The 25641-nt window shown below is 44.9% G+C and overlaps 1 protein-coding gene across 10 annotated transcripts in view; it reads left to right on the forward strand.

Moving 5' to 3' along the window:
- Nucleotides 1-25641, forward strand: part of LOC121541727 (guanine nucleotide exchange factor VAV2) — a 234649-nt gene that overhangs the window by 176829 nt on the left and 32179 nt on the right. For all 10 annotated transcript variants that reach the window (XM_041850987.2, XM_041850989.2, XM_041850993.2 and 7 more), the window contains exon 4: nucleotides 3457-3525. In XM_041850987.2, coding sequence (XP_041706921.1) covers nucleotides 3457-3525 — 69 coding nt within the window. The remainder of the gene's footprint in view (nucleotides 1-3456; nucleotides 3526-25641) is intronic.

Consider the following 25641-nt stretch of genomic DNA (forward strand, 5'->3'; position numbering starts at 1 on the left):
GCCAGCAGAGCTCTGTGATGCGTTGTGTTCCTTAACCTGATCTTAGCGTGACACACTAGTCCCTCATAGTGACCACACACACGAACACAGGCACACACACACACTGCTCTGCTCTCACTACACTGACGCTAATCACTGGTGTCACACTTCAACACCACATCATAAACACACGATAGAAAAAACACAAGTAAAAACATATCCTGATTGATTGTTTTGTAAACAATCCGCTACCGTGCATTGAATTTGGTGTATTCAGCTAAACATAGATACAGGAGATATGATTTTGTGCCAGTTGGAAGTTGGAAGGTCTTGGAGTTCTCACCAGCCTGGGGAATCAAGACAGCATCAATGGTATTGTTTATTTGAGATGAAAACACAGGGATGTGGTTTGATTGGCCATCTGGTTATTGAATTGACTGATTGAGTTAAGCTCCCTCCTGGGGTTCCATAGCTGTGAGTCCAAGTGACAGAATGATTCGATTAACTGGAAATCACAAATGAAGTTAGATAAGATGCGTGAGAATAGACGGCAGATGTCTTGAATTTAATGAAGTAAACCAACAGGTGTTTACTTAGTGCCTGTACTAGTGCTGCTATCGCCACAACTAAATAACCGATAAACAGAACATGGTAATGCACTGCCAATTGTCTGTGTTGATAGTTACAGTGGATGCATCTAGGTGAATTATTAGGGTTGAACAAATATCAGCGTCTTGCTTGTGGAGAAGTAATAGGAGATGCAGCTGTGACTGTCAGGGTTCAGTCAGTGAATCCATCTGATTATCTCCCACCCACTCAGACTAAGCCCCAGGTTCTCTCTCTCTCTCTCTCTCTCTCTCTCTCTCTCTCTCTCTCTCTCTCTCTCTCTCTCTCTCTCTCTCTCTCTCTCTCTCTCTCTCTCTCCCTCTCTCTCTCTCTCTCTCTCTCTCTCTCTCTCTCTCTCTCGCCCTCTCTCCCCCCTCCTCTCCCTCTCTATTTTTACCTCAAGTTGCCCTGTGTTGATGTAATCAGCTGTGAGGTGGGGGTCTGTATGTCCGGGCCAGCAGGCTGCTCTGTGGGGAGTGGCCATCAGCAGGACATACAGTACAGGACCTCATGGTGTCCTACCACTCACACACACACACCGATGGATGGATGGGACCTTGGCTCCTCTGGTGCCTGTCACCATTCTCTCACTCTGCCTTTCACTTTCTCTCACTCCATGTTTCTATGGAGAACGTGAGTGTCGGGTGTGATTTAGAGTGATTGTAACCTTGTGTGTGTGACAGACTTTCTACTGTATATGGATGAATGTGTGTGTGTTTGTGTGTGCACGTGTTTGTGTGTGTGTGTTTGTGTGTGCACGTACGTGTATGTGTGTGGTCAATGGCTGTGTGACCTACAGTCCCGTGTAGCTCAGTTAGTAGAGTATGGTGCTTGCAACGCCAGGGTTGTGGGTTTGATTCCCACGGGGGACAAGTATGAAAATGTATGCACTCGCTACTGTAAGTCGCTCTGCATAAGAGCGTCTGCTAAATTACTAAAATGTAAAAACAGATGTAAACCAAGGTCAATACGCTGCAACGACTAAAATAGCGTCACAGCTGAAACATGGCATGGTGCCAGCAAGTCATCCAAAACAGAATACTGCCCCATTTGTGCATGGCGGGGCCAGAACTTATATATAAATACCACTTTGTTGTGCAATTTGTAAACTGGAAAACATGATGAAAGATTGAGTGCTTGTGGAGGCCACATTATCACACAACAGAAAAGACTACATTACCCACGCATCACCCACACATAGTAACATGTGGTTCTAACTGCCCCCATAGATTAATGGTACATATTCAGAGATGGTTCATGACATGCTAGCATTCAGACATTTAGCATTATGTTAGCGTTTCAAGCATTTCATAAGCTATCATCCATATGAAATGAATGCATCTTGCTCAAAGCACACACAGATGCAGCATGCAAACAACTCAACACATGTAGCACGTTCTGAGTAAACAATTTGGTATTCTTGATTCTCCAATCATCGTTTAATTGACCCAATATACTTTTTCCAACCCCCGGCACCTTTAGCCTCTCTTAATGTTCCAGATGAAGCATTTTGATGAGATCGCAGGAGAAAAAGTTTAAGGAGAAATCCACCTCTTTAAGTGGCTAATTGATTAGTCATCTGGTTAAGAGCGTTGGGCCAATAACCAAAAGGTTGCTGTTTCGAATCCCTGAGACGGCAAGGTGGAAAAATCTGCTGTTCTGTCCTTTTGCAAGGTAGTTTAACCCCCAACAACTGCTCCGTGCGGGCCGATGACGTCGATTAAAGCAGCTCTGCGCACCTCTCTGATTCAGAGGGGTTGGGTTAAATGAGGAAGTCACATTTCGGTTGAATGCATTCAGTTGTGCAACTGACTAGGTATCCTCATACCCATTTGAACATTCTAACCTCCCCAGGAGTGTTCTACCCACTAAGGAGGATAAAAGAGGACGTGGAAAATGGCTCAATCTTAGGGGTTCGAGTCATACTTTATGGGTTCAAGTGCATCTCATATGACATCCCATTTCAATGGTACATTGGTTAGTTTATTCCAGGTGTCCTTGCAGGTACTGTTTGACATGTCCCTGAAAGGCTATTCCATTGAGATATAGTGTTAATAAATTACCTGTTGTATTATAGTGAGATGATGATGATGGAGTGAGATTGACAACTTGACTGATTGACACTCATCCCCTGCTGTTACCATATATACCGTAATTTTCGGACTATAAGCCGCGCCTTTTTTTCCCATTTTTTGACCCTGCGGCTTATATAACGGTGCGGCTAATCTATGGATTTTTACAGCTAACGGCCATCTATGGATTTTACAGGTTACAGTCCACCAACTTTAACTCTATGGGCTCTATGACCGGTCCGCGCCCCCCACCTTTAAGCGGCGGGCTCCAGCAGGAAAAGCTGGAGGCCGGAAAAGAGTGAGACAGGTAGCGCGCAAAAGTAAAAGTGGAACCGAGAGTGGTACGAGAGACAGAACGAGAGCAAGACAGACAGACATTACGAGAGCGAGACAGTTTGTGCAAAGGAAGTTTTCATGCACAAACCCTCATTATGGAAAACAAACGTAGAAATGCATATGATGCAGCTTTTAAGTTAAAGGCAGTCAATCTGGCTGTAAAAGAAGGAAATAGAGCTGCTGCACGTAGCCTTGGCATCAATGAGTCAATGGTGAGACGTTGGAGACGCCAGCGGGAAGAACTGTCTCAATGCAAAAAGTCAAAAAAAGCTTTCATATGGTAATTAAACATTAAAACACCTGCGGCTTATAGTCCAGTGCGGCTTATATATGTACACATCATTCAATTTAGCTGCTGCGGCTTATACTCTGGTGCGCCTTATAGTGCGGAAAATACGGTAACTGTAAGTCCTGTCCACCGGCTAACTATTTCTCTCTTTCTCCTATTGTGTGTGTGTTTTAGGCCTTTTCCTTCGGAGGACACTGCTCTGAATGAGGATGACGTGTACCGGAGTCTTGAGGACCTGGCAGAGTAAGTACCCAGACCCCCCCCCCCCATCACTCACACACACATTGCAATCCCCACAACATATGGACGGAACAGCGGAGCAAAGCTCTGAGCCGTAACCAAGCATCCTGACACCTTCCTCCATCCGCCTGTTTACACAAACTCCATGCCCTCCGTCACTCTGACCGTTGCCATGGTGACACCAGCAGCACATTAGCTTCCTGCCTGTCTAGCTGCCTGGTTGTCTCAGTGACTGGATGGCTGGCTGGATAGCTTGGGTGATGGGTGGGTGGGTTTGAAAGCCAGCTCATGCCGAGGCAGCGGCAGGGAGGCTGGGTTGGGGTGGAGGCTGTGGTGTGCGTCAGCTCCCATTCCTCTCTGATTAATGGAGAATAATTAGACGCTGCACTATGATAGGTGTTATTCATCACCCAGAGAGTGGGAGAGAAGAGAGGGAGGGAGGGAGGGGGGGAGAGATGGATAACAGAGTGCCACCACCTCTGCCTGCTGAATACATTACTGGAGGAAAACGTGCACAAGCAGAGAGGTGTGCGGGCCAAGCAAGCTAATACTGGATTAGAGCTCAGATTAGCTCCCAGCCCAACACTGGGCCCTTACTGGATAGGAAGTGCCGAACACACAGCATAGTAAACACACAGGTGCATGCTGTAAATGTCAGTAAATACTGTACATTGGTTTAGAAGTGACCCTGCCCACAGCTTTATTGTGGCTAACTTTTCCATCCAACAGCCTTCATCAACCCGAAACGGTGCCTGAGGATGGCCCACAGCATCATCAAGGACCCCACATACCCCAGCCACGAGCTGTACATATGACTTATAAAACTTCAAACTTCAAACAAAGCAAAGAACAAGCAATCTCAAAATGGAGTAAAGGACCAGGCACTTAATTATTTCTGGTGGTCCTGTGAAGCATTACTGTGATGGTCCTATGATGTTTTACCTTTAGTGGTGTTGCAGGCAGCCGGGGGTGTCAAGGCACAAAGAATATGGTAAAAGTCCTCTGCGTATGGTAAAAGTCCCCTGCCCTATAACCCAACCTCTCTCTCTCTGATAACCTGTTGGGTCATAACACCTTCTCTGACCTGCCTGGAGCCTACAGTGATCCCATAGTCATTCCAGAAGGGTTGGGCCCTAGCCTCTTACTTCAGTGTGAACCTGCTCTTTGTTTCACCTCCAGGTGCAAAGTGCTGCTGTATCTTACTGAATGAATCAAACCGCAGTGTAGCATGGACACCCTTGACCTATAGAGGAACAATTATGCTTTTCATTCTCATCCACGGCCCCAGTCCACGTAATTGATTCATCAGGAGGTTCTGCATGTCATGCAGTGGCACACACTTAAGCAAGCAATTACCCTGCCCTCATAGCGTTATTAATTGGCCCATAATATTGATGTACGTTGATTTAAGATGAGTGTGTGAGTGAAATGAGCGAATGATATGCCAGTGGGTCAGCGGGTTTAAAAAACTCTACAAAACAAGAGTTCTGCTAGAGATTATAGTGAAATATATAATACTGCATGAGGCTGATGCGCCTCATAGAACATAGATATTTGAGTTCATGTTAAGGGACTCTGGTACTTGTCTGTTGGAGTAAAGGTCTCAGTAAAGGTTTTGTTCTGTACCTTGTTGAATGAGCTGAAATAACTTTTTCCATATTTACAGTATCATGTCAAATGTGTTCATGTCAAGGTATATGTAATTGGAATGAAGCTGGCAGATAACAATGTGATCCCACCTGAAATGACTGGAATGGTGTGGTCATGAAATTGAGTTTGTGAGAGTGTGTATGTGTTTGTGTGAGTGTGTGCGTGCATGTGTGTGTATCTGCGCACGCATACGTATGTTTACCTGAGGCAGGTTCTCCTTAATTGATGTCTCTCAGGTTAATCTTCTCAACGTTAGCACTGCTTCCTGCCTATGGCTCTGTAATGTCAACTCTGAGTAGTGCTCTGCTCTTCGCTGTGTAGAGTTAGTCCATCCTGAAGTTGACAAAGCATGAAATGTGGCCGATTGGGTGCAGTTGCCAAGGGACAATTTTTCTCTGAATGACAATATTCAGATTGAGAAGCAATAATGTCTGAAAGGCTTTACATCACGGCAATAACAGTATATTGCTATCACTCCTTGGCGGGTGTAGTCAAGATTTAAAGCTGAAAAATCAATGTACTGTAAGGTTAGAATCAAAGACTTCTGTGTTACAGTTGATGTCACAAACTAGGCTTCCATCCAACTGGCGACAGCTTTTCATGCGAATATATGCGTATTTTCCCACCAGAGACGTGTTTCCATCAAATTGACTTGTTGCAGATAAAAGGTTGTGCGTGGCGAAGTAGTGCACATAAAAATAGCTTTTGCGGTTAAATTCCCATGTACCGAATTTTTTTTAGCATTTTCAACTCTACTGATGGTTTTGTCACAAAAAATGTTGCGTTATATAGCGAATGTGCCCATTCTGGTATTGACACCTGCGCTCTAGACAACAGCTCGCAGATACAGTGCGGGTATAGCCTACATGATTCGATTATTATGGACATAAGAGCTAGATTATTTTTATTTGTCAAACGGAAGCCAACCATAGATCATCATGTCACCAGAATAAGACCTCGATATTTATTGGAAAGGAGCACCAAGCTCATCACCTTGCACTGTCACCACCCTGTGAAGTTCATCATAACTTAACTTGCATGGTTTCCCGAGTCGTAGTGGGAGGACCACACAACATGTCATCGCGTGACTCCCAAGTTTACTTCGATATGATGGTTATTATATCAATATTTGCACATAAAAGCATTTCCACCACCATTTCTCACATAATTAATTTTACCAACACAAAAAGATCCCACCTTGTCTAGCGTGTTTTGTTTAGTCAACATTTCAAAAGTTTCCATCAGGCTAGTCGTGACATTTTTTTTCTGGCATGTACTTTACTCGCATAAAAAAGGTTTGATGGTAACCTGGTTACAGAGGATAATGAGGGAACATTTTTATCACTAAGTCTATATATTTCACTGAGTAATTGGTGAGCATTTAGGGAAATCTAAATTGAACTCAGAGTAAAGAATAGTGTTGAGACATCACATGTAACGTATCCTCTGTAGCCCCATGTTACACACGCCTCTCGGAAGAGGGAACGCAACACCCTGCTACAACTCAACTTTCCGTGGTGCGAAAGAGGTATGGGACTGTAGGTGTGAGTAAGGATGACAAAAGGCAGAGAATAAAGAAGCATTCTCCTTAGTTTTAGCTTCCTCAATGGACATTACCGAAGTAAAACACTTGCGAAGACTGGTGTCTCTCTTTTGACATTCAATCACCTTCTCAGGGGTGACAGACAAAAGAATGTCATGTAATTGGGGCGCGATTTCACTTTCCCCTGCCTTAGTTTTTACGGGAGTAGAAACTGTCGGCATAGCAGAAGGAATACTCGGTGCATTGTCTTCTACCTCAACCTTCTCAAAAATGGAACTAGCCAAATCCACCACATCTCCTAGCTTGCGAGATTGTGCCCTCGTTAACACACAAGCTGGAAAAACATGTGGAAATGCTTGAACCAGCTTATCATCTGCAATTCTGATTTCTGGGTTGTCTACTACCTCTAACACAGGAGTGACGTTACCACCAGCAATATCATTCCCTAGTAACAATGTAACTCCTTTTACTGGCAGTGTAGACACTACACCAACTCGGAAACATCCTGATACCAAGTCTGACACTAAGTGGACCCAGTGTAATGGTACATGTACTGTTTTTGTCTCGATCCCCTGTAATATGACATGCGAGCCACAATATGTTTCATGAGACCAGGGTAAAGCATCAGTAACCATTACTGACTGCGCCGCCCCGGTGTCTCGTAAGATTTGAATGGGCTTTTGATCAGCTTGTTCTCCAGTTAAGGAAACACAACCGGCAAATATAAACGGAGCATAGACAGGATCCGGTTTCTCAAATGCTGAATCAATAACTCGGTCCAACGGACGAGCCAAAGACTTGACTAAACCCATACTTTTCATTTTTGGGGACGGTGACCGGGACTGTTTCAGTTTATTTTTCAAAACCGGGCAGTCTGCAATCACATGACCCTTTTGGTGACAGTAAAAACATTCACGGTTTTCATGAAAAGGCTTAGGGTTGTCAGAGGAAGCGCGACCTGAACGAGGCACTGATGATGTAATCGTTCGGTCTTCAAAACGAGGCGCACCAAAGACAGTCTTGTGTGTCAAAGCGTACTCATCTGCTAACACTGCTGCCTGGGCCAATGTCACCACTTTCTGTTCATTTAAATGAACTACAATTCTATCAGGGAGGTTGCTTTTAAAATCCTAAACTCCCGAATCTCAGCAAAGGTGTTAGCTTTGCTGGCTGAACACCAGCGATTAAACAGAGACTCTTTGTCCCTTGCAAACTCAACAAAAGTACGGTGAGATGTTTTTTTGTGGTTCCTGAAGCGCTGTCTATAAGCTTCAGGTACCAACTCATAAGCCCGCAACACGGTAGTTTTAACTGTATCATACTGTAAACTGTCTTCCAGGGAGAGAGCAGCTACTACTTCCTGGGCTTTCCCAGACAATTTACATTGTAACAGGAGCGGCCAAACCTCGCGTGGCCAATGTAGCGCAGCTGCCACACGCTCAAAAGCAAAAAAATAGGAATCAACTTCCGACTCTCGGAATGGAGGGACTAACGCTATATTTTTACTTAAATCAAATTGGGCTTGATGATAAGCAGTTTGTGGAGTCGCACTGAAGCCAGTGTCTAGCTCCAGTTGTCGGATTCTCACCTCCTTTTCCTTTTCAATTTCCATTTTCCTTATTTCAAGTTCAAACTGCATCTGTCTCTCTTTATCTTTTTGCTCCATTTCTAACCGGGCCAGCCTCACCTTTAGCCTAGCGGTCCCGCTTGAACGACCTGAAGCAGAAGATAAAGGATTGAATCGGAGCAATGTAAAGGGGGTACGAGCAACCCCTTCCTCCGTCCTGTCCTCCGACTTGGCATCGGAAGGTCTACCCGTCTCCTCTCCTGAAGCCTCCCGCTCCTCATCTTGAAATGAGAGAATTCGCTCTCTCACTAAACCCTCCCTGACTAGCACAAAAAGCTCTGCCTTTAGGGCTTTCTCAGGGACAACAATTCCATAATGGTGACCAATAGCAAAAAGATCTGTTTTCCGAAACCTCACCAAACTATCAACAGAGGGCGCTTCAATGAACTTGGAGGCAGCCATCTTGTATACAGCAGCCTCCTGAATACACACAAACTAAACAAGTCACCCAAACTCACAACCTACCATTACACCTCAATCACAACTCAGAGAGCTCAGTGCAGCAGGGTCCGGTGGGTTTAATGAAATCCCAGACGAGCCCCCATTATGTTACGCACGCCTCTCGGAAGAGGGAACGCAACACCCTGCTACAACTCAACTCTCCGTGGTGTGAAAGAGGTATGGAACTGTAGGTGTGAGTACGGATGACAAAAGGCAGAGAATACCGTTAACAGGGAATTTATTCCTTCGCACGGTAAGTTTGGGGAAAAGGGGCTGGACGGAACCAAAGCAAAGAAAGTAAATATCAAAGCCCCCTCTCCTACCTTACCTGCCTACCCACTACATACTTAACTAGCACCACCTGGTGCACTAACCAAAATACAAGGGATGGTCCGCCCAGGTCTTTCCTAGTGTGCATAGACAGTCAACTTCTACGGGTAATGTATGCCCGCGGGCCTCTTGCCTAAGCACTCCCTAGGTGCCTTCCCCTTCCCCCCTTGGGAACAAATGAAACAGAATAATACAAACTGGTTCACAACAAAACCTGAGAAAAAATACTAACTCAGGACATTAAAGATACTCTCTGAGCAACAAACTAACACAAAACATTTCAATCAGCTCTCACAGCAACAACTACACAGTACATACCAAATGTCTTAGCAACAACCAACATGCTATAACTCTCAGCAATTCTGGTTCCCCTCTCCTCTTCTGAGCAACAGAACTGGGGCTTATATAGCTTCAGAAGGAGTTGGTAATTGGAGACAGCTGCGTCCTGACGAGGGCGCAGGGTCAGCTCTCCAATCATCAATGTTCATTGACCAATCAGCTGCTTGTTGGGGAATTTCAGGAACCAATTTCCTGAAATACATACATGAAAATACACAACCTACAACACAGAAACTGGGGAACGTAACACCCCACAAGATCCATAGACTGTATCCCTGTGACTGCACTGCCTGTGTGGGATGGATGTATATGTCAGTTAGGTGTGAGGTGTACAACACCAGGGCAGGCTGAGGGAGCCAATCTGATATGGAACATATAGAGGACAAATATAAAGGCAAATATAGGACATACACTGAGTATACAAAACATTAGGAAAAAACATTATTTCCGTGACATAACATTCTTTCCATGACAGACTGACCAGGTGAATGCAGCTGAAAGCTATGATCCCTTATTTATGTCACCTGTTATATCCACTTCAATCAGTGTAGATGAAGGGGAGGAGACAGGTTAAAGAAGGATTTTTAAACCTTGAGACAATTGAGATATGGATTGTGTATGTTGAAGGGTGAATGGGCAAGACAAAATATTGATGTGCCTTTGAACGGGGTTGTCACGGTCGTCAATGAGCGAAGGAGACCAAAACGCAGCGCGTTGAACGAACATGACTTTATTAGAGAAAAGTACACGAACGACAAAAACAATAAACCAAGACGACTAGTGAAGTCCACAGTTACAAATACTGTACAGGAACAAAAACCCACAAAACCCAGGTGAAACCACACAGTTTAAATATGGCTCCCAATCAGAGATAACGAGCCGACAGCTGACACTCGTTACCTCCGATTGGGAGTCATATGACTAATCAACAACAAAACCAAACATAGAAATGAACAACTAGATCCAACATAGAAATACACCCTAAATGAAAATAACAACCCTGGCTCAACAATCAGAGTCCCTGGAGCCAGAGTGTCACAGTACCCCCCCCTAAAGGTGCGAACTCCGGGCGCACCAGCATACAGTCTAGGGGAGGGTCTGGGTGGGCGTCTGTCCATGGTGGCGGCTCTGGCCCAGGTCGTGGTCCCCACCCCACCTTAGTCACTATCCGCTTCCGTAGCCCCCTCCACATGACCACCCCCCAACTAAACCCCACTGGATTAAGGGGCGGCACCGGACTAAGGGGCAGCACCGGACTAAGGGGCAGCACTGGACTAAGGGGCAGCACCGGACTAAGGGGCAGCACCGGACTAAGGGGCAGCACCGGACTAAGGGGCAGCACTGGACTAAGGGGCAGCACCGGACTAAATGGCGGATCCTGGCTGGCGGAAGGCTCTGGCTGATCCTGGCTGGCGGAAGGCTCTGGCTGATCCTGTCTGGCAGAAGGCTCTGGCTGATCCTGTCTGGCAGAAGGCTCTGGCTGATCCTGTCTGGCGGAAGGCTCTGGCTGATCCTGTCTGGCGGAAGGCTCTGGCTGATCCTGTCTGGCGGAAGGCTCTGGATGCTCCTGTCTGGCGGAATGCTCTGGCTGATCCTGTCTGGCGGAAGGCTCTGGCTGCTCCTGTCTGGCGGAGAGCTCTAGCGGCTCCGGTCTGGCGGGACGGCTCTGAAGGCTCATGGCAGACGGGCGGCTTTGCAGGCTCAGTACAGACGGGCAGTTCCTGCGGCGCTTGGCAGACGGACAGTTCAGACGGCGTTGGGCAGACGGGCAGTTCAGGCGCCGTTGGGCAGACGGGCAGTTCAGACGGCGTTGGGCAGACGGACAGTTCAGGCCCCGTTGGGCAGACGGCAGACTCTGGCCGTCTGAGGCGCATCGTAGGCCTGGTGCGTGGTGCCGGAACAGGAGGTACCGGGCTGAGGACACGCATCTCAGGGCTAGTGCGGGGAGAAGCAACAGGGCATGCTGGACCCTGGGGACGCACCGTAGGCCTGATGCGTGGTGCCGGAACTGGAGGTACCGGGCTGAGGACACGCATCTCAGGGCTAGTGCGGAGAGCAACAACAGGACGCACAGGACTCTGGGGACACACAGGAGGCTTGGTGCGTGGTGTAGGCACTGGTGGGAAAAGGCTGGCGACGCGCACCGTTTCCCTGGTGCGAGTGGCCGGAACAGGCCGGGCCGGGCTGGCGACGCGCACCGTATCCCTGGTGCGAGTGGCCGGAACAAGCCGCGCTGGGCTGGCGAAGCGCACCGTATCCCTGGTGCGAGTGGCCGGAACAGGCCGGGCCGGGCTGGCGAAGCGCACCGGATCCTTGGTGCGAGGAACCGGAACAGGCCGAGCCGGGCTGGAGACGCGCACCGTACACTTGGTGCGAGGGGTCGTAACAGGCCGGACCCTACTGGAGGCACACACCACTGGCTCTATCCCGGGAACTGGAACGGGCCGGACCGGACTGGTAATACACCCCAGTACCACTCGCCGTGCCTCTACATCTCCTTTCCCTACTTTGCCCAGTGACCCCCGTAACCTGGTTGCCCTTTGAATATGCCCCTTCTCTGCCTCCGTCAGCCCTGTGGTAGCCTCCTGCTGCCCAGCCGCCTAAAGCCATGTGCCCCCCAAAAAACTTTTTTGGGGTTGCCTCTCGACCTTCCGACGATGGCCCTGCTGACGCCCGTTGCTCCTCTCGCCGTCGCCTCTCCACCGTTTCGCTCCATGGACGGCGATCCATCCCATCCAGGATCCCCTCCCAAGTCCAGGACCCCTTTCCGTCCAAAATCTCCTCCCATGTCCAGGAAGCCTTTGGAGCTGGGTCCTGTTGCCGCTTGACACGCTGCTTGGTCCTTTGATGGTGGGTTTTTCTGTCACGGTCGTCAATGAGCGAAGGAGACCAAAACGCAGCGCGTTGAACGAACATGACTTTATTAGAGAAAAGTACACGAACGACAAAAACAATAAACCAAGACGACTAGTGAAGTCCACAGTTACAAATACTGTACAGGAACAAAAACCCACAAAACCCAGGTGAAACCACACAGTTTAAATATGGCTCCCAATCAGAGATAACGAGCCGACAGCTGACACTCGTTACCTCCGATTGGGAGTCATATGACTAATCAACAACAAAACCAAACATAGAAATGAACAACTAGATCCAACATAGAAATACACCCTAAATGAAAATAACAACCCTGGCTCAACAATCAGAGTCCCTGGAGCCAGAGTGTCACAGGGGTATGGTTGTAGGAGCCAGGCGCACCGGTTTGAGTGTGTCAAGAACTACAATGCTGCTGGGTTTTTCATGCTCAATAGTTTCCCATGTGTATCAAGAATGGTCCATCACCCAAAGGACATCCAGCCAATTTGACACAACTGTGGGAAGAATTGGCGTCAACAAGGGCCAGCATCCCTGTGGAACGCTTTCGACACCTTGTAGCCCCACGGTATATGTCCACGCCCCAACGAATTGAGGATATTCTGAGGGAAAAAGGGGATGCAATATTAATATTAATATCAATATTAGGAAGGTGTCCTTAATGTTTTGTATACTCAGTGTATATATATATTTTTGACAAATATAGGACATGTATAAGCACCCACCCACCAGGTGGATATGAGGTTAGTCCTGTTTTGTAGGAGATTTCCGCTGCTGATTACAGAAGGAGTGGCATGATGGTGGTGCTGTCTCCATGTGTTGCTCTTTGTCCAACTACTCCTCCTTATCTTATCTCAGTTCAAGCCTGGACAATGTCACCTTGTCTGGGCATGGCTTCCCGTTCACGTCATCACTATCAACTTGACTGTATCTGTCCGTTCATGACAGTCTGCTATTGTTGGGAAAAGCTATGAAAAGCCTACCTACAAAAGAACTTGAAGGAGAATACAGGTTCAGGGATTTTTCTGCTCTTTTAGGCGGCCCGCCCAAGCAGTGTAAAATAATAAAATAATAATTAAACTTCGGGATGGAAAAACGCTTTCAGTGTAAACTTAAACGACTAAAACCTGATAGACAGTGCCTTCAGAAAGTATTCAGACCTCTTGACGTTTTTATCATTTTGTTACGTTACAGCCTTATTCTAAAATTGATTAAATCATTTTTTTCCCTCATCAATCTACACACAATACCCCATAATGACAAAGCAAAAACAGGTTTTTAGAAATGTTTGCTAATTAATTAAAAATTAAAAACGGAAATATCACATTTACATAAGTATTCAGACCCTTTACTCAGTACTTTGTTGAAGCACCTTTGGCAGCGATTACAGCCTCAAGTCTCCTTGGGTATGACGCTACAAGCTTGGCACATCTATATTTGGGGAGTTTCTCCCATTCTTCTCTGCAGGTCCTCTCAAGCTCTGTCAGGTTGGATGGGGAGCGTTGCTGCACAGCTATTTTTAGGTCTCTCCAGAGATGTTTGATCGGGTTCAAGTCCGGGCTCTGGCTGGGCCACTCAAGGACATTCAGACACTTGTCCTGAAGCCACTCCTGCGTTGTCTTGGCTGTGTGCTTAGGGTCGTTGTCCTGTTGGAAGGTGAACCTTCGCCCCAGTCAGAGGTCCTGAGCGCTCTGGAGCAGATTTTCATCAAGGATCTCTCTGTACTTTGCTCCGTTCATCTTTGCCTCGATCCTGACTAGTCTCCCAGTCCCTGCCGCTGAAAAACATCCCCACAGCATGATGCTGCCACCACCATGCTTCACCGTAGGGATGGTGCCAGGATTCCTCCAAACATGACACTTGGCATTCAAGCCAAGGAGTTCAATCTTGGATTCATCAGACCAGAGAATATTGTTTCTCATGGTCTGAGAGTCTTTAGGTGCCTTTTGGCAAACTCCAAGCTTGCTGTCATGTGCCTTTTACTGAGGAGTTGCTTCCGGCTGGCCGCTCTACCATAAAGGCCTTATTGGTGGAGTGCTGCAGAGATGGTTGTCCTTCTGGAAGGTTCTCCCATTTCCACAGAGGAACTCTAGAGCTCTGTCAGAGTGACCATCGGGTTCTTGGTAACCTCCCTGACCAACGGTCCTTTTCCCCCGATTGCTCAGTTTGGCCGGGCGGCCAGCTCTAGGAAGAGACTTGGTGGTTCCAAACTTCTTCCATTTAAGAAGGATGGAGGCCACTGTGTTCTTGGGGACCTTCAATGTTGCAGAAATGTTTTGGTACCCTTCCCCAGATCTGTGCCTCGACACAATCCTGTCTCTGAGCTCTACGGACAATTCCTTCGATCTCATGGTTTGGTTTTTGCTCTGACATGCACTGTCAACTGTGGGACCTTATATAGACAGGTGTGTGCCTTTCCAAATCATGTCCAATCAATTGAATTTACCACAGGTGGACCAATCAAGTTATAGAAACATCTCAAGGATGATCAATGGAAACAGGATGCACCTGAGCTCAATTTCGAGTCTAATAGGAAAGGGTCTGAATACTTATGTAAATAAGGTATTTCTATTTTTTATTTTTTTAATATTTTCAAAAATATTTAAAAACCTGTTTTCGCTTTGTCATCATGGGGTATTGTGTGTAGATTGCTTTGGATTTATTTGTATTCTTATCCATTTCAGAATAAGGCTGTAACGTAACAAAATGTGGAAGAAGTCAAGGGTCTGAATACTTTCCGAAGCCACTTTAAAGTATGTAGAAAATAGTTGATGAAGCATGAAATCGGGTGCTGTTGCCAAGGGACTATTTTTCTCTGAATGACAATATTCAGATTGAGAAGCAAAAATGTCAGAAAGGCTTTACATCACGGCAATAACAGTATATTGCTATCACTCCTTGGCGGGTGTAGTCAAGATTCAAAGCTGACAAATCAATGTACTGTAAGGTTAGAATCAAAGAGTTCTGTTTTACAGTTGATGTCACAAACTAGGCTTCTATCCAATTGGCGACAGATTTTAATGTGAATATATCCATCAAATCGACTTGTTGCAGATAAAAGGTTGTGAGTGACGAAGTAGTGCACATAAAAATAGCTTTTGCGGTTAAATTCCCATGTACCTAAAAAAAAATCACATTTTCAACTCTACTGTGCGGGTATAGCCTATATGATTAGATTATTATGGACAAAAGAGCGAGCCAACCATCAATCATAATGTCACCAGAATAAGACCCTCGATATTTATTGGAAAGGAACATCAAGCTCATCACCTTGCACTGTCACCACCCTGTGAAGTTCATCATAACTTAACTTGCATTGTTTCCCGAGTCGTAGTGGGTGGACCACACAACATGTCATCGCGTGACTCCCAAGTTAACTTCGATATGATGGTTATTATATCAATATTTGCACATAAAAGCGTTTCCACCACCATTTCTCGCATAATTAATTTTACCAACACAAAAAAAAAAAGATCCCACCTTGTCTAGGGTGTTTTGTTTAGTCAACATTTCAAAAGTTTCCATCAGGCTAGTCGTGACATTTTTTCCACCGCCAATGTACTTTACTCGCATACAAAGTTTAGATGGAAACCTGTTTACAGAGGATAATGAGGGAACATTTTTTATCACTAAGTCTACAGTCGTGGTCAAAGTTTTGAGAATGACACAAATACTAATTTTCACAACGTCTGCTGCCTCAGTTTTGATGATGGCAATTTGCATATATTCCAGAATGTCATGAAGAGTGATCAGATGAATTGCAATTAAATGCAAAGTCCCTCTTTGCCATGAAAATGAACTTAATCCCCAAAAAACATTTCCACTGCATTTCAGCCCTGCCACAAAAGCACCAGCTGCCATCATGTCAGTGATTCTCTCGTTAACACAGGTGAGAGTGTTGACGAGGACAAGGCTGGAGATCACTCTGTCATGCTGATTGAGTTAGAATAAAAGACTGGAAGCTTTAAAAGGAGGTGGTGCTTGAATTCATTGTTCTTCCTCTGTTAACCATGGTTACCTGCAAGGAAACACGTGCCATCCTCATTGCTTTGCACAAAAAGGGCTTCACAGGCAAGGATATTCCTGCTAGTAAGATTGTACCGAAATCAAACATTTATCGGATCATCAAGAACTTCAAGGAGAGAGGTTCAATTGTTGTGAAGAAGGCGTCAGGGCGCCCAAGAAAGTCCAGCAAGCGCCAGGACCGTCTCCTAAAGTTGATTCAGCTGCGGGATCGGGGCACCACCAGTGCATAGCTTGCTCAGGAATGGCAGCAGGCAGGTGTGAGTGCATCTGCACGCACAGTAAGGCGACAACTTTTGGAGGATGGCCTGGTGTCAAGAAGGGCAGCAAAGAAGCCACTTCTCTCCAGGAAAAACATCAGGGACAGATATTCTGCAAAAGGTACAGGGATTGGACTGCTGAGGACTGGGGTAAAGTAATTTTCTCTGATGAATCCCCTTTCCGATTGTTTGGGACATCTGGAAAACACCTTGTCCGGAGAAGACAAGGTGAGCGCTACCATCAGTCCTGTGTCATGCCAACAGTAAAGCATCCTGAGACCATTCATGTGTGGGGTTGCTTCTCAGCCAAGGGAGTGGGCTCACTCACAATTTTGCCTAAGAACACAGCCATGAATAATCAATGGTACCAACACATCCTCCGAGAGCAACTTCTCCCAACCATCCAAGAACAGTTTGGTGATGACCAATGCCTTTTCCAGCATGATGGAGCACCTTGCCATAAGGCAAAAGTGATAACGAAGTGGCTCGGGGAACAGAACATCTAAATTTTGGGTCCATGGCCAGGAAACTCCCCAGACCTTAATCCCATTGAGAACTTGTGGTCGATCCTCAAGAGGCGGGTGGAGAAAAACCCCCACAAATTCTGACAAACTCCAAGCATTGATTATGCAAGAATGGGCTGCCATCAGTCAGGATGTGGCCCAGAAGTTAATTGACAGCATGCCAGGGCGGATTGCAGAGGTCTTGAAAAAGAAGGATTAACACTGCAAATATTGACTCTTTGCATAAACTTAATGTAATGATCAATAAAAACCTTTGACACTTATGGAATGCTTGTAATTATACTTCAGTATACCATAGTAACATCTGACAAAAATATCTCATAACACTGAAGCGGCGAACTTTGTGAAGACCAATACTTGTGTCATTCTCAAAACTTTTGACCACGATTGTATATATTTCACTGAGTAATTGGTGAGCATTTAGGGAAATCTAAATTGAACTCAGAGTAAAGAATAGTGTTGAGACATCACATGTAACGTATCCTCTGCGGGCCCACAAGATCCATAGACTGTATCCCTGTGACTGCACTGCCTGTGTGGGATGGATGTATATGTCAGTTAGGTGTGAGGTGTACAACACCAGGGCAGGCTGAGGGAGCCAATCTGATATGGAACATATAGATGAAGTCGGAAGTTTACATACAGTTAGGTTGGAGTCATTAAAACCTGTTTTTCAACCACTCCACAAATTTCTTGTTAACAAACTATAGTTTTGGCAAGTCGGTTAGGACATCTACAGTGAGGGAAAAAAGTATTTGATCCCCTGCTGATTTTGTATGTTTGTCCACTGACAAAGACATGATCAGTGTATAATTTTAATGGTAAGTTTATTTGAACAGTGAGAGACAGAATAATAACAAAAATAATCTAGAGAAACGCATGTCAAAAATGTTATAAATTGATTTGCATTTTAATGAGGGAAATAAGTATTTGACCCCTCTGCAAAACATGACTTAGTACTTGGTGGCAAAACCCTTGTTGGAAATCACAGAGGTCAGACATTTCTTGTAGTTGGCCACCAGGTTTGCACACATCTCAGGAGGGATTTTGTTCCACTCCTCTTTGCAGATCATCTCCAAGTCATTAAGGTTTCGAGGCTGACGTTTGGCAACTCGAACCTTCAGCTCCCTCCACAGATTTTCTATGGGATTAAGGTCTGGAGACTGGCTAGGCCACTCCAGGACCTTAATGTGTTTCTTCTTGAGCCACTCCTTTGTTGCCTTGGCCATGTGTTTTGGATCATTGTCATGCTGGAATACCCATCCACGACCCATTTTCAATGCCCTGGCTGAGGGAAGGAGGTTCTCACCCAAGATTTGACGGTACATGGCACCGTCCATCGTCCCTTTGATGCGGTGAAGTTGTCCTGTCCCCTTAGCAGAAAAACACCCCCAAAGCATAATGTTTCCACCTCCATGTTTGACGGTGGGGATGGTGTTCTTGGGGTCATAGGCAGCATTCCTCCTCCTCCAAACATGGCGAGTTGAGTTGATGCCAAAGAGCTCGATCTTGGTCTCATCTGACCACAACACTTTCACCCAGTTCTCCTCTGAATCATTCAGATGTTCATTGGCAAACTTCAGACAGCCCTGTATATGTGCTTTCTTGAGCAGGGGGACCTTGCGGGCGCTGCAGGATTTCAGTCCTTCACGGCGTAGTGTGTTACCAATTGTTTTCTTGGTGACTATGGTCCCAGCTGCCTTGAGATCATTGACAAGATCCTCCCATGTAGTTCTGGGCTGATTCCTCAACGTTCTCATGATCATTGCAACTCCACAAGGTGAGATCTTGCATGAAGCCCCAGGCCGAGGGAGATTGACAGTTATTTTGTGTTTCTTCCATTTAGCTAATAATTGCACCAACTGTTGTCACCTTCTCACCAAGCTGCTTGGCGATGGTCTTGTAGCCCATTCCAGCCTTGTGTAGGTCTACAATCTTGTCCCTGACATCCTTGGAGAGCTCTTTGGTATTGGCCATGGTGGAGAGTTTGGAATCTGATTGATTGATTGCTTCTGTGGACAGGTGTCTTTTATACAGGTAACAAACTGAGATTAGGAGCACTCCCTTTAAGAGTGTGCTGCTAATCTCAGCTCGTTACCTGTATAAAAGACACCTGGGAGCCAGAAATCTTTCTGATTGAGAGGGGGTCAAATACTTATTTCCCTCATTAAAATGCAAATCAATTTATAACATGTTTTACATGCGTTTTTCTTGAGTTTGTTGTTGTTATTCTGTCTCTCACTGTTCAAATAAACCTACCATTACAATTATAGACTGATCATTTCTTTGTCAGTGGGCAAACGTACAAAATCAGCAGGGGATCAAATACTTTTTTCCCTCACTGTATACCATGATATTTGCAATTTTACTAAATAACCCTCCAATTGTTCTCCACTAATTCCCCCGCTAATACCCCTCCCCATCCCAAGTTGGGCCATCATCCCAGTGATCAGCATACCACTCCTGTCCCCCCGGATTCCTATGCCCCCGAGGGGCCAGGAACCATTCATCAAAAACATCACATAGTGCCACCCACAAAACAGAAGCATGTCAACCGCCAAAAGCATTTCCAATGCTCTCACCTCAATATATTTATATAGCTATAAAAAAAAATATCTATTCAAATATCTTGCAAATCTTATTTTCCATCATTATCAATTAATGTGCGTAATAATGTCGGCATTCATGTGTAGGATTTTAACCTATTACCCGAATTGCCATTGTATTACATAACATTTTTAACAAGCAACTACCACTTCAGCAAACAACCACTGCGATTCAACCCCCCCCCACGCAACAGATGCTGGACACAAACTCACGCACACACACGCACACAATCAACCCCCCCCTCAACCTCCCCCCACCCACAACCAGCCACAAGATCAGATGCTCAATGGTTGATACATCCCAGAGCACAACTCAAGAAAGGACCTGATTTATGAATGCATATACAGTTACAGCCGTTTGAGAAAGCATGCAAGATTGAGAAAACGTGAACAACAATGTGAGATTTGATTAATCTATTTAATCTATGTTAAGTCCCAGGTGATGGAGATCAGATCCACCCTCTTCACCTGAGACACAAACACTCTGGTCCCCCGTTGTAACCATTTTCCCAAGCATCTCCGTGCAGTCATACCTTTGATTATTTTGTGCCACTTGGGCCACAATAGTAAGCCCCTTCTCAGGTATCCTTAAAACAGGGAATTTTTACTTGGATTAAATGTCAGGAATTGTGAACAACTGAGTTTAAATGTATAGAGCTCAAATATAAAGGCAAATATAGGACATACACTGAGTATACAAAACATTAGGAAAAAACATTATTTCCGTGACATAGACTGACCAGGTGAATCCAGGTGAACGCTATGATCCCTTATTTATGTCACCTGTTACAACCACTTCAATCAGTGTAGATGAAGGGGAGGAGACAGGTTAAAGAAGGATTTTTAAACCTTGAGAACGGGGTATGGTTGTAGGAGCCAGGCGCACCGGTTTGAGTGTGTCAAGAACTACAATGCTGCTGGGTTTTTCATGCTCAATAGTTTCCCTTGTGTATCAAGAATGGTCCATCACACAAAGGACATCCAGCCAATTTGACACAACTGTGGGAAGAATTGGCGTCAACAAGGGCCAGCATCCCTGTGGAACGCTTTCGACACCTTGTAGAGTCCACGCCCCAACGAATTGAGGCTACTCTGAGGGCAAAAGGGGATGCAACTCAATATTAGGAAGGTGTCCTTAATGTTTTGTATACTCAGTGTATATATATATTTTTGACAAATATAGGACATGTATAAGCACCCACCCACCAGGTGGGTATGAGGTTAGTCCTGTTTTGTAGGAGATTTCCGCTGCTGATTACAGAAGGAGTGGCATGATGGTGGTGCTGTCTCCATGTGTTGCTCTTTGTCCAACTACTCCTCCTTATCTTATCTCAGTTCAAGCCTGGACAATGTCACCTTGTCTGGGCATGGCTTCCCGTTCACGTCATCACTATCAACTTGACTGTATCTGTCCGTTCATGACAATCTGGTATTGTTGGGAAAAGCTGTGAAAAGCCTACCTACAAAAGAGCTTGAGAATACATTTTCAGGGATTTTTCAGCCCTTTTAGGCGGCCCGCCCAAGCAGTGTAAAATAATTATTATTATTAATTTTCAGGATGGAAAAACGTTTTCAGTATAAACTTAAACGACTAATACCTGATATAAAGTATGTAGAAAATATATTGGACCTTTTAGTTAAAAAAATATAATATAAGCTTTGAGAACTAACAATGCTAGGTAGTCAGGGAGAATTGAAAATTCCCAAAACAATGAATTTAGCAGTATCAATTTAGTTATGTTTATTATGTTTCAGTCAAAAGAACACAGCATTAGCCATGTCAAAATGTGTAGAATTGCAGGAAATTAGCTTTAAAACTGAAACAATTTATCTCAGCTCCATGGAGAAATTTGTAGAATTGCAGGAAATTGTCTTAAATATTCAAAAATTTCTGTACACCACACTGCCAAGATGGGAAAGGGGATACCTAGTCATTGCACAACTGAATGCATTCAACCTAAATGTGTCTTCTACATTCAACCCAACCCCTCTGAATCAGAGAGGTGCGCGGGGCTGCCTTAATCGACGTCCACGGCGCCCAGGAAGCAGTTGTTGTTGGGCTTAACTGCCTTGCAGAACAGCATATTTTTCCACCTTGCCGGCTCAGGGATTCAAACCTTTCGGTTTCTGGCCCAACACTCTTAACCACTAGGCTACCTAAAATGTTCTCTAAAATCTAGCCGCACCGATGGGCCGACCACGCCCATTGCCACGCCCCCTGCCACACCCACCACCTAAGCCCATTTTTGATCCAGAAAAGTGTCCTGAGATTTGCTCTATATAGATAAAGTTAATATCTACCAGCACAGAGAAGTTCTAAAGAAGAAATAGTCCTCCCAGATGCCTGCTCAATATTCGGACGGTCTCTGAGAGCTGATATAGTCACAGCTAATAAGATGGCATGGCAGAAACCTCTCTAACTTCATGAGAAAGAAAGTGCTTTATTTTCCCAAAACTTTCTGATTGCATCAGGAAGGGAAGAGAAGCAAGATGTTTCCACCCCAAGTAAATCTGTTTATTTATCCATTAGCTTACAAATGTGCTGGCCCCAGTCATATGTCTCTGGCTATTTAAATCCACTTTTCTACAGTTGCACACACACCCATTTTGTCAGTAATTGCATCCCCAGCCTGGTGGTGGAAATCAGAATGACCTTCCATTGGATTTGGTCTGCACACCCTGCACTGTGCAGAGACAGAAAGAGAGTGGAGCCTTGCTATTGAGAAAGGCCGCCGTAGGCAGAACTGACTCTAAAGAGAAGACAGGCTATGTGCACACTGCCCACAAAATGAGGTGGAAACTGAGCTGCACTTCCTAACCTCCTGCCAAATGTATGACCATATTAGAGACACATATTTCCCTCAGATTACACAGACCCACAAAGAATTTGAAAACATATCCAATTTTGATCAACTCCCATATCTGTTGGGTGAAATACCACAGTGTGCAATCACAGCAGCAAGATTTGTGACCTGTTGCCACAAGAAAAGGGAAACCAGTGAAGAACAAACACCATTGTAAATACAACCCATATTTATGTTTACTTATTTTTACTTTTTTACTTTAACTATTTGCACATTATTACAACACTGTATATAGACATAATATGACATTTGAAATGTCTTTTTCTTTTGGAACTTGTGTGAGTGTAATATTTACTGTTCAATTTTTATTGTTTATTCCACTTTTGTTTATCCATTTCATTTGCTTTGGCAATGTAAACATGTTTCCCATGCCAATAAAGCCCCTTGAATTTAAATTGAGTGGAAGTTCGCATAAAGTTGGCTTTTCGCTCAGCAGAGATGCAGCTCTCAAACACTGTGCACTATTGTGAAATGTGACTGTACTACTTCCATTGGATCTGTTTCAAAATCTCTAATCTCTAATGTCAGGTTCTTACCAGTAAGAGCCTGAGGTGACCCTTTACCAGGTGGTGGTCAGACCTTTGCCAAGCCAACATAGAGCAGCCTGGCTTGCTGTAGCTCCCTGGTCAATGTCTAGATGTGTGATTTAATATGTAGGTTTATGGCCTGACACCACTAGACAGGATTACAACATTAAAACCTCACTCTCACATGAGCAAGGCATTGCACTGACCGTGAGAGGGGGAAGGTGGCGGAGCCAAGATATCTGTATGATTACGTTGAAATATATAATAACTGCAGTATGTTAGTTGTATTACTGGAAACCAGTAACCCAGAGGGTCTGGAGGGCCGGATGCTGGGTGGAGCAGAGGTCACAGGGACCGTTGCGTGCTAACACGCTGGATCTCTGAAACTGCACTGTGTAATCAGGCAGAACATTTGCTCACAATCCAGGAGTCCTAAGGAGAGGAGCAGAGCGGGAAGCACACACTATCGTATCTCTTGTACAGACACGCATGCATGTGCGCGTGACACACACACACATGGGCAAACACACACTAGCACACATACACACACATGCATCCACACTCATCTAAACTCTTTCACAAATATGTCCATTCCACTTTCTAATTCTATGTCTCTCCATCAAATATGTTACTCACGCTATTTTGCACACATACTCCAACCACTTCCCTTCAACCCCATACACACAGATCCCCCTCAGGAGCTAGTTCCTCTTGTTCCTCCTCACAACATCCCCATACAGTTCATAGACAGATCACTGCACTAACCATCATTCAGCTAATGCCTGTCTCTAGGGTTTGGGGCAAGAATGGGATTTCTTCCTAAATATTACCCATCCCATGAACACGTATCTCTCTGGGGTCATGAGTGCCTTCAGAACAGAATGCACTCTGGGATGGGTAGCTCAGACATGGTAGTAGTGTGCCGTCCCAGAATTCCTCTCTGTATGCGGTCACATCCTCCTAATGATGAAACATGAATCACATCACTGAGAGTGACACCACAACACCTCAATGAAAACTTCAAAGCAGTCCCACACAAGGATAAGGACAGTGGTGAATATTTGATTGAGGTAGTCACCCTCTTTCTTTTTCTCCTCCTTTTTTCATCTGTTTTCTCTCTTCACGCCATCCACAAAGGTAACAAGTCACCTATAGGATGGGAAATAGGGAAAGTCAGAGGTAACCAAGCCCACAATATATCAAATGAGATTACATTTTTGTCCTATGCTATTAATTCCAGTGTATAGGAAAGACATCTTTGTTTGCTATTAACCTTTTCAGAGCAACAATGTAACAATTCACACTCACCTTGGAATACAAAAGAAAACTGTTTGATAGCAATATTAACTCTCACAATCCTGACAATATAACTAGATGTTGGGAGTGTGAAAAATATTTAGTTCTACTGTGGTGGTGTGGTGGTATGGAAAAGGATGTTCTACTGTGGTGCTATGGTAATATGGAAAAGACTGTTCTACTGTGGTGGTATGGTAATATGGAAAAGACTGTTCTACTGTGGTGGTATGGTAATATGGAAAAGACTGTTCTACTGTGGTGCTATGGTGATATGGAAAAGGCTGTTCTACTGTGGTGCTATGGTAATATGGAAAAGGCTGTTCTACTGTGGTGCTATGGTAATATGGAAAAGGCTGTTCTACTGTGGTGCTATGGTAATATGGAAAAGGCTGTTCTACTGTGGTGCTATGGTAATATGGAAAAGACTGTTCTACTGTGGTGCTATGGTAATATGGAAAAGACTGTTCTACTGTGGTGCTATGGTAATATGGAAAAGGCTGTTCTACTGTGGTGCTATGGTAATATGGAAAAGGCTGTTCTACTGTGGTGCTATGGTAATATGGAAAAGACTGTTCTACTGTGGGGCTATGGTAATATGGAAAAGGCTGTTCTTCTGTGGTGGTATGGTAATATGGAAAAGGCTGTTCTACTGTGGTGCTATGGTAATATGGAAAAGACTGTTCTACTGTGGTGCTATGGTAATATGGAAAAGACTGTTCTACTCTGGTGGTATGGTAATATGGAAAAGACTGTTCTACTGTGGTGCTATGGTAATATGGAAAAGGCTGTTCTACTGTGGTGCTATGGTAATATGGAAAAGGCTGTTCTACTGTGGTGCTATGGTAATATGGGAAAGACAGTTATACTATGGTGGTATGGTAATATGGAAAATAGTTCTACTCTGGTGGTATGGTAATATGGAAAAGACTGTTCTACTCTGGTGGTATGGTAATATGGAAAAGACTGTTCTACTCTGGTGGTATGGTAATATGTAAACCCTCCAAACTGAGTGACCTATACGTGTCACTAGAATGAAAATGAGAAGATCTAAATAATGATTACAACTTTTCTAGGAGCAAAGGTTGTCATTGAGTTGTAAGCGGGAGTGGACCTTTAATGTTGTACAGTAAGTGGGAGAGGAGTTCTAGGGATGTACAGTAAGAGGGAGAGGAGTTCTAGGGATGTACAGTAAGAGGGAGAGGAGTTCTAGGGATG

The sequence above is a fragment of the Coregonus clupeaformis genome, chromosome 27 (genome assembly GCF_020615455.1).
Source record: "Coregonus clupeaformis isolate EN_2021a chromosome 27, ASM2061545v1, whole genome shotgun sequence".
Classification (NCBI taxonomy): domain Eukaryota; kingdom Metazoa; phylum Chordata; class Actinopteri; order Salmoniformes; family Salmonidae; genus Coregonus; species Coregonus clupeaformis.